This window comes from Otolemur garnettii, unplaced genomic scaffold, assembly GCF_000181295.1.
Source record: "Otolemur garnettii isolate 467f Iridium unplaced genomic scaffold, OtoGar3 scaffold00109, whole genome shotgun sequence".
NCBI lineage: Eukaryota > Metazoa > Chordata > Mammalia > Primates > Galagidae > Otolemur > Otolemur garnettii.
This window is the reverse complement of record NW_003852504.1, coordinates 1,967,668-1,984,202: the sequence shown is the minus strand read 5'-3', so window position 1 is coordinate 1,984,202 and position 16,535 is coordinate 1,967,668. Positions and strand designations below refer to the sequence as shown.

The following is a 16,535-nucleotide window of genomic DNA, read 5'->3' as shown; positions in this document are numbered from 1 at the left end:
AAATTTTATTATTATACATAAATTTCAGAAATTGGGATGAATTTTAGAACTATTATTAATGGTTGTTTAAGGCTTTACAAAGGTGAATTTGAGTTTTTAAAGTCCTTAATTTATTTTAGGTACAAATACCTCATCACCTGTGTGTAAACCTGAAGAACCTCTTCCAGGAACTTGTCCAAAATGCAACGTTCAGTTCAACCTTTTGGATCCTTTGAAATGCCACATGAAGGTAAAACCTTTTTCAAAATTATGTTTTTAAAAATGTTTACAAATTCTTGAAAATATTAAGGATTGTCATACAGTAAATGCAAAAACCTTGTTATATTGGTATTTCATGTAGCTTAGCTAAAAGTTGATAATTTACAATCATGATCTTTATACAAGATTTTAAAATCCTTCCTCGTCATGATTTTTTTTTTTTTTTTGGGCCGGGGCTGGATTTGAACCCGCCTCCTCTGGCATATGGGGCCGGCGCCCTACCCTTTTGAGTCACAGACTCCACCTCCCATCATAAAATTTTTAAAAATGAAGTTTATCTTGCTCAGTGCCCATAGAACAGTGGTTACAGCTCCAGCCACATACACCAAGACAGGTGGGTTCGAACCCACTAGGGCCAACTGCAACAAGAAAATAGCTGGGCGTTGTGGTGGGTGTCTATAGTCCCAGCTACTGGGAGGCTGAGGCAAAAGAATCACTTAAGCCCAGGAGTTTGAGGTTGCTTTTCTCACAGTTTCATAATTCTCTATTTTATAGAGACCGCTCATGTCCTTTGTTAGGTAAATTCCCAGAAATTTCATCTTCTTTGGCACTACCGTAAAAAGAATAGAGTCCTTGGCTATATTTTCAGCTTGACTATTGTTAGTATATATAAAAGCTACTGATTTGTAAGTATTGATTTTGTATCCTGAGATATTGATGTATTCCTTGATCACTTCTAAGAGTTTTATGGTTGAGTCCCTGGGGGTTTCCAGGTATAAGATTATGTCATCCGCGAAGAGTGACAATTTGATTTCTTCTGACCCCATCTGGATACTCTTGATGGCCTTCTCCTGCCTGATTGCGATGGCTAAGACTTCCATTACTATGTTGAATAGCCGTGGAGACAAAGGGCATCCTTGTGTAGTTCCAGATCAAAGTGAAAATGTTTTCAATTTTACTCCATTCAATATGATATTGGCTATGGGTTTGCTGTATGGAGGTAGCTCTGTCAGTTTAAGTAATGTCCCAGCTAAGCCTATTTTCTTAAGTGTTCTGATCATGAAAGGATGCTGGGTATTATCAAAAGCTTTTTCTGCATCAATTGAGAGAATCATATGGTCTTTGTTTTTTATTTTATTTATGTGATGTATTATATTTGTAGATTTATGTATGTTGAACCAACCTTGTAACCCTGGGATAAAGCCAATTTGATCATGGTATATAATTTTTTGATGTGTTGTTGAATTGTTTGCTAAGATATTATTGAGTATTTTTGCATCAAAATTCAGCCATACAGAGTGTTTCAAGAGAGTTTGGCCCCATCATACAGTCCCTCTCCCATGTGAGAATTCAAAGGAGTAAATTTTGAAGGTTTTATTGCAGGAGATGATGAAGTGGCTATCTGTCATGAACCTGACCGAGAAGCAATTTTCCAAGCAAAGTTGAACAAAGTACAGAGCATTGTAAAAGTGCATGAAGCACCTAATGAAGTAGAAAAAGCAAGTGAGGATAACACAGAAATTGCAGAGACTCCAAAAGAAGAGGAAATCAAACATCTGATAATGCGTTTGAAGTTATTTTGTTGTGTAAAAATGCCCAGTTATGCTGAGTGGTGTAGCCAGCATTGAGAGTGCTTTCTCCCCTTACGTTTGTAATAAGAATATAAGAAATAGTCTAAAATTGACTCTCTTGTTTTTCAGAAAGAATGATTAAACCATGAGAAAACAGTAAATGTTGTTTTTGTATGATTGCTGTGTATACGATTTTGCTGTGTTTTGTTATGTATGATTTCATATTCTTCAATAAAAGCTATACAAATAAATACATGTATGTATCAGTACATTACGTCTACTTCCTTACGTTGACTGCCTGCATATGTTGGCAGTCTCTCGGGTGATCACCTTACAGAGGTTCTACTGCAGGCGTCCTCAAACTACAGCCTGCAGGCCACATGCAGCCTGCGTAGGACATTTATCCGGCCCACTGGGTGTTTTTGCCGCCACTGCCTGTCCTGCTTAGCAGCCGACTTGTCCCGGGGCCCACAGTCTGGCCCTCCAACGGTCTGAGGGATGGTGAACTGGCCCCCTGTTTAAAAAGTTTGAGGACCCCTGTTCTACTGTATTAATATCTGGAGAGAACAATTGCAAGGAAAAGGGTATTAGATATATAAACATCCCTAATCATAAGGTTTTCAATTTGTTTTTGAAATTATTTCATTATTAAGATAGTAGATGTCTATTATTTGAAATTTTTAGAAAATATAAAGAAGGAAGACAACATTTTGGTGAATATCGTCCCATATATATTGCCAAGTATAGTTTTACATCATCTGGCCCCAGTTGTAAATGAAGAATCTTTTTTTGGTATCTAATTTTTAAAAGATATAATACCTATCCTAGCACTCTGGGAGGCCAAGGCAGGTGGATTGCCTGAGCTCAGGAATTTGAGACCAGCCTGAGCTAGAGCAAGACCCCACCTCTAAAAATAGCCAAGCATTGTGATAGGCACCTGTAATCCTAGCTACTCGAGAGTTTGGGGCAAGAGAATCACTTGAGCGCAGGAGTTTGAGGTTGCTGTAAGCTATATGCCATGGCCCTCAGTAGAGTACAAGGTGAGACTCTGTCTCAAAAAAAAAAAAAATTTAAATTAGGCTTTTATATATTCTTTTCTCTTTCAGGATTGTTGTCCAGACATGGTAAATAACTTCTTAGGAAATATTAAAGAAGAATTTCCAAGTGTTGAAAACAAAAGTGAGACTGATTCAGAGAAAGGAAAATTGATCATGTTAGTTAGTGACTTTTATTATGGAAAACATGAAGGAGCTGCTGAGGAAGAACAGAAGACTTACACAACTTTTAAATGCTTCAGTTGCTTGAAAGTTCTTAAAAATAATATTAGGTATGTAAATACTGATTTTTATTTCTGCTTAAAATACAAATAGGAATATTGTATCTTTATTTTTTTTGTGCCTTCCTAGTTAAACAGTTTTACACTTTCTGCTAAGAACAATGGCAAGTTATCACATTGAAAAGCTTTTGTACTTTCTTGGATTTTAGAACTTTGATTGCTGGATACGTCTTGTTGTATTTTTGTCATATCTTAAGTGAGGAGAAAAATGTATTTTTAACTTAGGGGAAAATTACTTTTTTTTTTTTTTTTGCAGTTTTTGGCCGGGGCTGGGTTTGAACCCGCCACTTCCGGCATATGGGGCTGGTGCCCTACTCCTTTGAGCCACAGGCACCATCCTTTTTTTTTTTTTTTTTTTGACAGAGTCTCACTATGTCACCCTTGGTACTGTAGCATCACAGCTCATAGCAACCTCTAACTCTTTGGCTTAAGCAGTTCTCTTGCCTCTCAGGCTCCCAAGTAGCTGGGACTATAGGCACCCACCACAATACCCGGCCATTTTTCCACTGCAGTTGTCAGTGTTTTTTAACTTGCCCAGGTGGGTTTAAACCTGGCACCCTCGGTGCATGTGGCTGGCCCCATAACAACTGTGCTTATGAGTGCTGAGCCTCTAAAGAATGTTTTAGAGGTCTGAAAAAGAGATATTTTAGGGGGGGTTGAGACAGTCTCACTTTGTTGCCCTCAGTAGAGTGCTGGGCATCACAGCTCACAGCAACCTCAAACTCTTGGGTGTAAGCGATTCTCTTGCTTCAGCCTCCCAAGTAGCTGGGACTACAGGTGCCTGCCACAATGCCCAGCTATTTTTAGAGAGGGGGTCTTGCTCTGGCTCAGGCTGGTCTTGTACTCCTGAGCTTAGGCAATCCACCTGCTTTGTCCTCCCAGAGTGCTGGGATTATAGGCATGAACCACCATGCCTGGCCCTGAAAAAGAAATATGTTAAAACCTTCATGATTGGCTGGGTGTGGTGGCTCACACCTGTAATCCTAGCACTCTGGGAGGCTGTGACAGGTGGATTGCTTCAGCTCCCGAATTAAAGACCAGCCTGAGCAAAAGGAAGACCCATCTCTACTAAAATCTATTTTTAAAACTGAGGCAAGGCTCAGCACCTGTGACTCAAGTGGCTAGGGCGCCAGCCACATACACCTAAGGTGGTGAATTTGAATCCAGCCCGGCCCGTCAAGGAACAATGACGGCTGCAACCAAAAAAAAAGTGGCTGGGTGTTGTGGCGGGCGCCTGTGGTCCCAGATACTTGGGAGGCTGAGGCAGGAGACTCACTTGAGCCCAGGAGTTGGAGGTTGCTGTGCGCTGTGATGCCACGGCACTCTACCCACGAGGACAACTTGAGGATCGGTCTCCAAAAAGAAAAAAAAACCGAGGCAAGAGGATCTCTTGAGCTCAAGAGTTGAAGCTTACTGTGAGCTATGACACCATATCACTCTACCCAGGGCAATAGCTTGAGACTGTCTCCAAAAAAAAAAAAAAATTCATGATTACTATCTAGGTAGATGACATTGTCACTTCATTTTAAAACTGTTTTCTTTAGGTATTCATAGTGAATAATTGTAAATAGTTGACCCGGTCTTAAAATTGCTATTTTATTTATTTATTTATTTATTTATTTATTTTTATTGTTGGGGATTCATTGAGGGTACACAGAACCAGGTTACATTTATTGCATTTGTTCATTTGTTAGATAAGGATCCTCTTATAATTGTATCCGGCCCCCCCAAAGATACACCATACCCTGTGTCCCCCACCACCACCATGTACTAGGACATTAATTGTCCTTGTATCAGAATTGAATACATAGGATTCATGCTTCTCCATTCTTGTGCTGCTTTACTAAGAATAATGTGTTCCACATCCATCCCGGTTAATAAAAAAGATATAAAGTCTCCATCTTTTTTAGTGGCTGAGTAGTATTCCATGGTATACCACAGCTTGTTAATCCATTCCTAGGTTAGTGGGCATTTAGGCTGTTTCCACATTTTGGTGATTGTAAATTGAGCTGCGATAAACAGTCTAGTGCAAGTGTGCCTCTGGTAAAAGGATTTTTTTCCTTCTGGGTAGAGGCCCAGCAATGGGATTACAGGATCATATGGGAGGTCTAGTTTGAGTTCTTTGAGGGTTCTCCATACTGCCTTCCAGAAAGCTTGTATTAGTTTACAGTCCCACCAGCAGTGTAAAAGGGTTTCTTCTCTCCACATCCACGCCAGTATCTGAAGTTTTGAGACTTTGTGATGTGGGCCATTCTCACTGGGGTTAGATGATATCTCAGGCTGGTTTTGATTTGCATTTCTCTAATAATTAGGGATGCTGAGCATTTTTTCATGTATTAGCTATTCATCTGTCTTCTTTAGAGAAGGTTCTATTCATCTCTCTTGCCCAGTGATAGATGGGATTGTTGGCTCTTTTATGTTTATTAATTTGAGTTCTCTGTAGATCCTAGTTATCAGGCTTTTGTCCGATTAAAAAAAATTGATGTTTTAATTGAATACTTTTACTTTGAAATTCAGCAAAAAGCTTTCAGTAAGCTTTTTGAAATAGTTGTCCCCCTTTATATTGTACTCTCTGCTATTTAAGCTTCTCATAAAAAGCCTTTTAGAAAAGATGAAATAGCAGAATGTAAAACTGAAAAATGGATGGTACTACAAAAGACACAGTTGCCAGAAAAATGAACAGTTTGTATTAACGGTAAGTCAGTATCATTACATAAAATAAAGGGTTTTTGTAATTATAAGCATTAAAATTGCTATTGAATGCATATGGAAACCAAGACACAAATAAAAATGCCAGTAATTTATCTTTGAAGCAGCTGAAACCTATTATATCTTCAAGGCCGTCAAAGGATTTCTCTTATGACTATAGCTGCTTTTGACGGTAGAATCCTTTCCTTTAGGTATTTGTTTTTAAAATGTAAATAGTATTTCATGTACGGAGAAGAATACTGCTAATTTTCTTTGCCAAAAGAATTTGTTAAATCTCAAATGATGAAGAAGAATTACAGCAGATTAGTGATAATTTTATACTGACTACATTAATAATATAGTAATGAATTATTTGAAAAACAAAAATGAAATAAAAATGTTTACTTAATAAAAGTAAATTATTTAAAGTGCACATTTTTCTAGAGGGGTTTCAAGCCTTAGAGAGATATTGAGTCTTACAACTACGTTTTTAAAATTTAGGTTCTAATATTTGTGAGATTTTTTTCTATAGTTATAAATCTGAATTTTTGCACCTATTGACAATCATCTGTAGGTTTATGAACCATCTGAAACACCATTTGGAACTTGAGAAACAGAACAGTGAGATCTGGGGAAACCATACCACCTGCCAGCACTGCTACCGGCAGTATCCTACACCTTTCCAGCTGCAATGCCACATTGAGAGTACACACACACCCCATGAGTTTTCTAGTAAGTAACAGTTTCATTGAAGTCCTGTATATTACTGGTTTTGATTATCTGAACTGTGAGGAACCCTCAAACATTCTGACAGAAAAATAAGAATAAAAAATAGACTTGGCTCGGCGCCTATAGCTCAAGCGGCTAAGGTGCCAGCCACGTACACCTAAGGTGGCGGGTTCGAATCCCCAGCCCGGACCCGCCAAACAACAATGATGGCTGCAACCAAAAAAAAGCCAGGCGTTGTGGCGGGCGTCTGTGGTCCCAGCTACTTGGGAGGCGGAGGCAGGAGACTCGCTTGAGCCCAGGAGTTGGAGGTTGCTGTGAGCTGTAATGCCACGGCACTCTACCCAGGGGTACAGCTTGAGGCTCTGTCTCAAAAAAAAAAAAAATAGACTTTTTAATTTGAAGGGAAAATGGAAAAATAAGTTATAACTTTTATAAACTTAAATACAATTTGTTACTAAAGCCAAGCATGATGGCACATGCCTATAGTGTGCAGGAGGATAGCTTAAGCCCAGTTCAGGGGCTATAGTATATTGTGATCATGACTTTAAATAGCTACTGTACTCCATCCTGGACAACATAGTGAGATTCTATCTCTAAAAGAAACATAAAAGAAAAAATGTGTTGTTAAAATTAAAGTTCCCCTTGTAAATAATACTTTACTGAAAATTTCCTTGGCATAATTCATGCATTGTGCAAAGGTGACTAAATTAGAACACTCAGAGTAGACTACATGGTTTTCAGATTTGAAGTCAGTGGCCTTGGTGTACACTTAAATACAAAAAGTAACTACAGTGGTAGTTAAAATTCACAGACTCTGGAGGTGGACAACTTGGGTTCAGATCCCAGCTTTGCCTCTTAATACAGCTGCAAGAACTCAAGCAAGTCACTTAATTTTTCTGTACTTCTGATTCCTCATCTGAAAAACAGGGATAAAAATAACACTTCCTCAGTGGTCTTAGGAGAATTAAATAAACTGATGTAATATCCTTAGAAAAATAGTCAAGAGTTAACAGCTATAGAATTGGTAGTATGACCATCACTGTTGCTGTTGCTGCTCTTACTATCATTAGTAGTTGTCATTGTTTTGGATGTACAAAAGAGAATCTTTTTTATTTACTTACTCAAAGTGCTATAATATGTTTTTTTTCACTTTCAGCTATTTGCAAAATCTGTGAATTATCATTTGATACAGAGCATATTCTCTTACAACATATGAAGGACACTCATAAACCCGGTGAAATGCCATATATTTGCCAGGTACACACACATTTTATTGTGTACTTGGGTGTTTGTTTAATTTTCACATGCCATTAAATAGTATTATCTTTTGATTTTTTTTTTAGCCATTTAAACAAAATTAATTACTATACTGAAATTGAAGACTGTCTTCATTAGTAGAAACTTCTTTGGTTTAACTCATGCATATTGTATATAAGGAAGTGGATTAGATTTTGCCTACAGGCCCTAGTTTGCTGACCCCTGCACTAAACTATATGCCCTGCTGAAGAAAGATAAAGGGGCTTATATCATATCAGAAAGAATATAGGGCTCAGTGCCTGTAGCTCAGTGGCTAGAGTTCTGGCCACATACACCAAGGCTAGCAGGTTTGAACTGGGCCTGGGCCTGCTAAACAAAAATGAGAACAACAACAACAAAAAAAAGCTGGGTGTTGTGCCTGTAGTCCCAGCTACTCAGTTAGCTGAGGCAAGAAAATCGCTTAAGCCCAAGAGTTTGAGGTTGCTGTGAGCTATGACACCATGGCACTCTACTGAGGGCAATATAGTGAGACTCTGTCTCAAAAATAAAAAATCTAAGGAAGAGAGTAGAGCAGGAAAAGCTTTATAGAACAAGAGATGTCATCTTAAAATTTTATATCAAAATAGTGAGTGGTAGATCTGAAGAGAAGAATGTCTAGCTATATTTTGGAATATATACAGAAACTTTGAAAGGTAACATTTTTATTTCAAAGATTATTACTTGCAGTAATAGGATTCTTGATTGTATAGAAAGCAGAGCTTGAACTAGTAGTATATAATGTTCTTCTAAACAAATGACCTGTCACTGCTACTTTGATATGATTGCATATAAGTTATAAAATTTCAATTTAAACTAAGCCTTCTTTATATTTCTAGGTTTGCCAGTTTAGAGCCTCAACGTTTTCTGATGTAGAAGCTCATTTTAGAGCATCCCATGAAAACACTAAGAACTTGCTATGTCCGTTTTGCCTCAAAGTTAGTAAAATGGCAACCCCCTACATGAATCACTACATGAAGCATCAGGTGAGATTAAGCAGTTCTCATTTATTCATGTTGTCTTGTGAAAAGATACAGGTGTATATCTTAGAACATTGGTTAGATTTCTTCTGGACACAAAACAAAATTGTTCTAACTGACACAAACAATTTATAATTTACACTGAATTGCTTATGAAATTTTCACTTCTTTTCCTTGCCTGCTTTCTGATGACACTGAAGCTCATAAGTAGTAAAAGTTCTGAAGCATAGCTAGAAATAGCAATCCTAGAATGGAGGGAAACAGAAAGATGAATGGAACATTTAGGTTGGATAGTTCAAGGTCTAAGAATGGTGAGAATGGGGATGATTTTGAAGGTGCTTATCAATGGAAGGGAAAAAAATAAGATTGAACTGAGGAAGATAAGATTTAGTACTCATAACCGTCTGTTTTCCTCTTTCTCTTCAAACTTTATTTCTACTTTCTAGCCCAATTTTTATTATGAGACATGTGGTTGTCTTCAGTGACCCAGAATGGGCTTCTGTAGTAGCCAATAACAAAGGAAACAGCAAGAACACTTATTACCAGATACGTGAACTGTGCCAAAGAACTATATTTAAGTTATAACTTGTTTCTTGTGTGACTTTTGCCAGTTCTGCTATATAGTTCTTGAAATCTGATTTTTGCTTAACTGGTTCTTTTCCTGAAACAATTAAGACGGTCCTTTGGGCTGAAAACTTTGATGAAATGGGCTATTCTTGAGTATTTGAAACAGAAACAGTACCTTTTCTAAAATCAAAAGTCAGTGGATTTACTGAATTTGATCATATAATCAGGTTTTGCCTCCTCACTGATTAGATCCTTACATGTTCTTTATTATTGATTTCGTTGTAGAGCCAATTTATTCATGTTAATTGAAAAAAAATCATAAAAGGATTTCCAGACATATTTAGGATTACCTGTATTATGACTAAGATGGTACTAATGTACTTAAAATTTGTTTATCCTGATAGGCCACCTCCCCCTTAAGAACATTAAGCAAAGTTTTTGTATTCTAGGGTTTCCCTAACCGTGTTCAATCAGATGTTAATAAATGTTCCCCTCTAAAATTGTTCCTAGTAAAGATGATTTGGTAAATGGCTGGGTTTTCAAATTTAATAGGGTTGGGGGTTTTTTTGTTTGTTTGTTTGTTTTGTTTTATTTCCTTGCTTATTTTTTATTTCTTTCCGGTTTTTTTTTTTTTGGGGGGGGTCGAAACAGAGTCCCACCCTATGCCCCAGAGCAGAGTGCAGTGGCTTAGTAGCTCACTGCAACCTCAGACTCCTGGCTTGTGGGCATCCCGCTGCCTCAGCCTCCAGAAGCCACTGGGATTACAGGCGCTTGCCACCGCGCCCAGCTGGGTTTTTCCATTTTTTTCATCAGTCGAGATCTCACTTTTGTTCAGGCGAGTCTTGAACTCCTGAGCGCCAGCAATTCTCCCTCCTCAGCCTCCCACAGTGCTGGGATTATAGGTGTGAGCCACCGCGCGGGCTAATAGGGTTGTTTTTAAAACAGGATTTTCAGAACCTTTAATGTGCTAATAGATATTTTAAGTCTAAGCAAGAGACATTAATGTTCCTAAAACTTAATCATTGTATTCTCCATTTGCACAATATGTGGGCTGTGTCCATAAGTGGTTTATCTGATTTTTATACCCTAAGTTGTATGTCTTAACACATTGCTGACAGGTCATGAGTTAACTTATATTTTCATGCTGCCCAGACTTCGTTGACAGATCATGATCATGAGTTAACTTTGTGTTTACGCTTACATTAGCTATTGCAATTCTTTTTTTTTTTTTTTTTGCAGTTTTGGCCTAGGGCTGGGCTTGAACCCGCCACCCCTGGTATATGGGTCCGGCGCCCTACTCCTTGAGCCACAGGCGCTGCCCAGCTATTGCAATTCTTAAAACACATGGTAACGTAGGATATTATAAAAGCTTTCTTCATTATGTCACCAGAATAATAGCCAGTGACATGGGATAGCTTCTGCATAAAATTGCCAGTCAACAATGGGTTAACTTGCCATGTGTATCGGAAAGCATTATCCCAGCAGATCTGAGTTGCTCAAATATTATACAATTTCAGAAGGGCCTGCTTATATAACTGGCCTGTGGCTAACTCCTAGACATTGAGCTCCTAATGTCCCTATGCTATTAACTGATAAGAGTATGTTATATAGCTGGAGCCATATTGAACCACTTGTCTACATAATTTGTGAAAAAATATAACGACCACCTTCTTTTCTTCTGGGCATGTGACGATTTGGTGACTTAGTCCCATAAAAAACCTGAGCTCTTTGACTTGGGAGAGCTTCTTGTCAAATAACATTTTACACATGTTGCTGCAGGTAGTTGCTGAGGGATTGTGTCCTGTGCAACTCCATTGGGAGAGAGCTCTTGGAAGCTGGTGCCTGATATCCTCTAGAATCTACCCAACACACCTTTTGACTTTAGTAATCTTGCTCTGTTTACTTTTACTATAATGTATCATAGCTGTGAGTATAACATCTGAGTCCTATACGTCCTTCTTCTGAGTCGTCAAATCTGGGAGTAGTCTTGGGGACCACCAGTATGCCACAATGCTGTCTTAGTCTGTTTGGGCTGCTATAACACACTACCATAGAAGGGGTAGCTTAAGCAACAAACACTTAACTGGCATTTCTCACAGTCTGGAGGCTGTGATATCCAAGATCAAGGCACTGATTTAACACTGATAAGGGCCTGCTTCCTGATTTGTAGATAACCATGTTCTCACGATGTCTTCACAGGATTAAAGTGGCAAGAGAACTCTCTGGGGTCCCTTTTTTTAAATTTTTAAAATTTTTTTTGTAGAGACAGAGTCTCACCTTATTGTCCTTGGTAAAGTGCTGTGGCATCACACAGCTCACGGCAAACTCCCAACTCCTGGGCTTAAAGTGATTCTCTTGCCTCAGCCTCCCGAGTAGCTGGGACTACAGGACCCCGCCACAATGCCCAGCTATTTTTTGGTTGCAGTTCAACTGAGGCCAGGTTTGAACCTGCCACCCTCGGTATATGGGGCCGGTGCCCTACTCACTAAACCAAAGGCGCCACCCTCTGGGGTCCCTTTTAAAAGGACATTAAGCCTATTTATGAAGGCTCTACCTTCATAATCTAATTATTTTCCAAATGCTCCACTTGCCAATACTGTCACATTAAAGATTAGGATTTCAGCATATAAATCGGAGGAGACATAAACATTGAGTCTATTTCAGGATTTTTAAGTTACAAGTACCTAAGAGGTAAGCTGTCAACTGTGAAAGGATTCTTATTGATAAGAAGGATCATCGTGCTTCCCTTTAAGGTATTTGCAATTTGTGTCATTATTCACAACAGACTCAAAAACCAGAGCTGAGCAGGATTATAAATTTGTAATTATAATGACATTATTAGTGCAGATTTAGACAGTAAGAATTTGTTGACTGCATGGTTCATTTTATTTTTTTTGAAGACTTTGGTTACAACATTTTCCTAAAAGTAATATATCATGTCTTGAGTGATTTTAGAGCTAGCAGTCAGTTTGTACAACTTTTAAGGAAGCATGAAAGAGCCCAGATGTGTTAAATATTCTCATTAGCTTCTTTAATAATGACAGTAAGTAGGTAACATAAACTACTCACTTGCCATTTGACAATTACTTGTGTTTTTAATGCATTATCTTATTTAATCCTCACAATCACCCTGTGAAGCAGGTATACTATTGTTTCCATTTTATATATGAAGAAAGGTTTATAGAGAATATAAACCTTATGTAACTTGCCCAGTGACATATTTCTTAATAAGTGGCAGTGCCAAAAATAGACTTAAGAGCCTAAGCTTTTACCACAGACTCATATTCTACATTGATACTAGGTCTAAAGGCAGAAATTATAGTCAGAATTACCCTTGAAAATTCTTCAGATCGTTCAATGTTTCTGAAAAAGTTCAACACACTTTTTTCTCTACGCTTGGAATAAATCACTCCTTCTTTAGTTGAACATCATATTATACCAAAAAAAAAATGCTTCTTGAATGAAATGGCACACATTTTACACTAGTTAAATTGTGACTGTTGCTCGTGTGTGTTGTCAGTCTCTTGCTGTCTGCCTCACTATTTCTTTAACAAATATTGAGTGCCTAATATATGTCAAGGACTGTTTTAGATATTGGGGATACAGAAATAAGCAAAGCAAAGTTTGTGCCCTCTGGAATTTATATTATGGTAGAAAAAGATAGTGTGTATATGTATGTCTTTCTGATGTCTGAATGTATATATACACACATATATATGTATATGCCAGCTGGTGGGTAAGTATTTTGGGAAGAAAATACAGGTGGATAGGGAGTGCCAGGGCTCAGGTAAAGGAGTAGTTTCTGATTTTTCTGTGGGGTGGGCAAAGAGGGCCTCTTAGGGAATAAGGGAATAAGCCATGTAATTTTCTGTGAGACAGTGTTCTAGGACACTGGTTCTCAACTTTCCTAATGCCACGACCCTTTAATACAGTTCCTGTGGGTCGCGACCCCAGGTTGAGAACTGCTGTTCTAGGCAGAGGGAACAGTAAGTAGGCAGTGAGGTGTGCATATACCCGGGTCATTCAGGGAACAGCAAGGATGCCAGTGTGGCCGAAGCACAGTAAACAAGTGGGAGGAAAAATAGTAGGAGATGAGTTTTATAGCAGTAGCATGCAGGCCAGATTGCAGAGGGTCTTATAAGCCAGAGCTAGGATTCTGGAGTGTTATTAAGGGATTAAGTATGTGGAAGATACATGACATTTTAAGGTCACTATGACAGCTATGGGAAGAACAGACTGTAAGGGGGGAAGGTAGAAATAGGAAGAAGATAGGAGGCTATTATAAGAAGTCTCATACCAGGCTTAAACAGTGATGGTAGCAGTGAGGTGAGAAGTGGAAAGATTATAAATTTTTAAGGTATTGCTGACATATGTTAATAATGGATTGAATGTGGGGTATAAGAGAAAGAGAACAGATAACAGTGACCAAGTTTTTGTTTTAATTTTTTTTTCTGTCCTGATCAGCTGCAAGAACGGAGGTTCCAAATACTGAGATATTTAGAAGACTAGGAAAGGAACAGATTTTGTGCCCTTCCCCACTCAGGGTGGATGGATAGGAATCTAGAGTTTAATTTTGTCCATGTTGATTTGAAATGCCTGTTAGACACCAAGCAGAGATGTCGAGTAGGCAATTGGATGGATGTTGTTTAAAGTCATGAAACTGGATGAGGTAATAGGTATAGGTAGAGAAGATTTCTAGGAACTGTACTCTGGAGAATTCTGTCCTGTTAACTTGCTCTCTGTGTCTTGGTTAAGTCTTGCCTCTCTTTCCCCCTATTTCTTGAGCATGTGTATTTATGTTGACTGTACGTATGATATGTATGATCCAATGCAGTACACTTGTAAAATAGTCTGAAGATGAAACTAAAATAGTAATACAAACACATTATGTTTATATATTGCTTTGAACTTTATGAAAAACTTTTATTCATCAAATGTCTACTGTATGCCAGTAACTGTTCTAGGTTCTTTCATATATGTTATCTCATTTGGTTTTCCTGAATGATTGTGTTTGATATGGAAATAGTGATGCTTATGGAGATACACATATAAAGAAGACATTCTTTTGTGTTTGTACATGTTCTAAATTTACATATAAAATACATTTCTAATTAATGAGCATATATACATAAATATTGCCATTGATAACGTAGAATAGAAAGAATATTACCAGCTATAGGCAAGTGACTTAAATTTCTCTTAGGTTCTATTTTCCATTGATAAAATAATAGTAGGTTTGGAATAGGACTCAGTCAAGGGGTTCTCAAGCAGTTGATTGTAATCATTTCTCATTTATTCTTCTATAATCAGTATAGGACTTCCATTTAGAACCTAATTGATAAGATTTTTCATGTTAGATACTTACTTGGTAACATACCTTGGAAACTCAAATACTAATGTAAAGAGTGCTTCTTAGAAGTGAAATATTTTTGTATTATCTGTGGTGGGAGATGATAAAACATTGTTATTTTAAATTATTTAGATATTGGAATTAAGGACAATTTCAGGAAAAAAAAAAAGAACAATTTCAGGTCCCAGGATTTGTGGTGGTAGAAGTTATTATTTCTAATATTCTCTGTAAACAGAAAAAAGGAATTCATCGTTGCACAAAATGCAGACTACAATTTTTGACCTGCAAGGAGAAAATGGATCATAAGGCACAGCATCGTACATTTATAAAGCCTAAGGAACTAGAGGGATTGCCTCCAGGAACAAAAGTGAGTTTTAAATATGTCGTATTTTGGCTCAGCACCTGTAGCTCAAGTGGCTAAGGCGCCAGCCACATACACCTAAGGTGGCAGGTTTGAATCCAGCCCAGGTGCCAAATCAACAATGACGGCTACAACCAAAAAATAGCTGAGTGCTGTGGCGGGCACCTGTGGTCCTAGCTACTTGGGAGGCTGAGGCAGTAGACTCGCTTGAGCTCAAGAGTTGGAGGTTGCTGTGAGCTGTAATACCAGGGCACTCTATCCAGGGGGACAGCTTGAGGCTCTGTCTCAAAAAAAAAAAAAAAAGTTGTATTTTAATATTTTGTGTAATAGAAATAAACTTCTATCTAGTTTTATTTATGGAATGTAATATTTAAATTGACTTCTGCTTGTTATTAAGGCTTTACTTTTAGGTTTTATCATTCTTATGCTTAGAATAACTTAAAATCATTGGTTTTTAGTTGATTGACATGTGCTTTGTTAGAGTGGTATTGGTAATACAACTAGATTGACTGTAGACTGAGTCAGCAGGTTGTTTCAGTGTTCTATGGACTGTTTTTGAGTTACTCTGTTAGCATTGTGTTTATTTCAACTGCTAAACTATGAGGTGTTTGAGATCAGGAATCATGTTTATGTGTCTGCAGCATATAATGCCTTGACTATCATAGATTTGTTAAAGTTAGTATGACTGAATCTACTGTTAGAGAAGCAAGTTCTGCTTCTGGATAGCATTGTTGCTTCTGGTGAGCAAGCACACGTATGACTGCGAATTTTCCTATTTGCCTTATATACATGTTTCCTCTGGCTTCTTTTTTTTATAAACTTTTTTTTTTTGGAGACAGTCTCACTTTGTCACCCTGGGTAGAGTGCTGTGGTGTCATCATAGCTCACAGCAACCTTGAATTCTTGGGCTCAAGAAATCATCTTGCCTCAGCTTTTTTTTCTATTTTTATTAGAGATGGTGTCTCACTCTTGCATAGACTAGTCTAGGATTTGCAAGCTCAAGCAATCTACCTGCCTCAGCCTCCCAGAGTGCTAGGATTATAGGTGCGTGCCACTGTACCTGGCCTCTCTGGCCTCTTTTTTTTTTAAGACAAGAGTCTTACTGTGTTACTCTGGGTAGAATACCATGGCATTGTAGCTCACAGCAACCTCAAACTCCTCGGGTTCAAGCAATCGTCATTGAAAGGGGCTCTTCTGATATTGATGTAATTCTCACTGACTCCTAATTCTTTAAAATACATATTAAAATATAACTGCCATCAATATAAAACTATAATAACAATAGATATCAAGATATTTTTTGTTTAATTGGTTGACCAATTAGAATAAATGGGAGACCTATCTATTGTAGTATATACTTGCTATTTTTAAAATGATGGGTTCTTGGCTCAGCGCCTATAGCTCAACCAGCTAAGGCACCAGCCACGTACACCTAAGGTGGCGGGTTCGAATCCCCAGCCCG

At 38.0% G+C, this 16,535-nt stretch overlaps 1 protein-coding gene across 1 annotated transcript in view; it reads left to right on the top strand.

Moving 5' to 3' along the window:
- The window catches only part of ZNF280C (zinc finger protein 280C), a 48,192-nt gene that overhangs the window by 14,400 nt on the left and 17,257 nt on the right, over window positions 1–16,535 (top strand). The window contains exons 6-11 of the mRNA XM_003796970.2: window positions 120–229; window positions 2,876–3,096; window positions 6,368–6,525; window positions 7,679–7,779; window positions 8,655–8,801; window positions 14,948–15,079. Coding sequence (XP_003797018.2) covers window positions 120–229; window positions 2,876–3,096; window positions 6,368–6,525; window positions 7,679–7,779; window positions 8,655–8,801; window positions 14,948–15,079 — 869 coding nt within the window. The remainder of the gene's footprint in view (window positions 1–119; window positions 230–2,875; window positions 3,097–6,367; window positions 6,526–7,678; window positions 7,780–8,654; window positions 8,802–14,947; window positions 15,080–16,535) is intronic.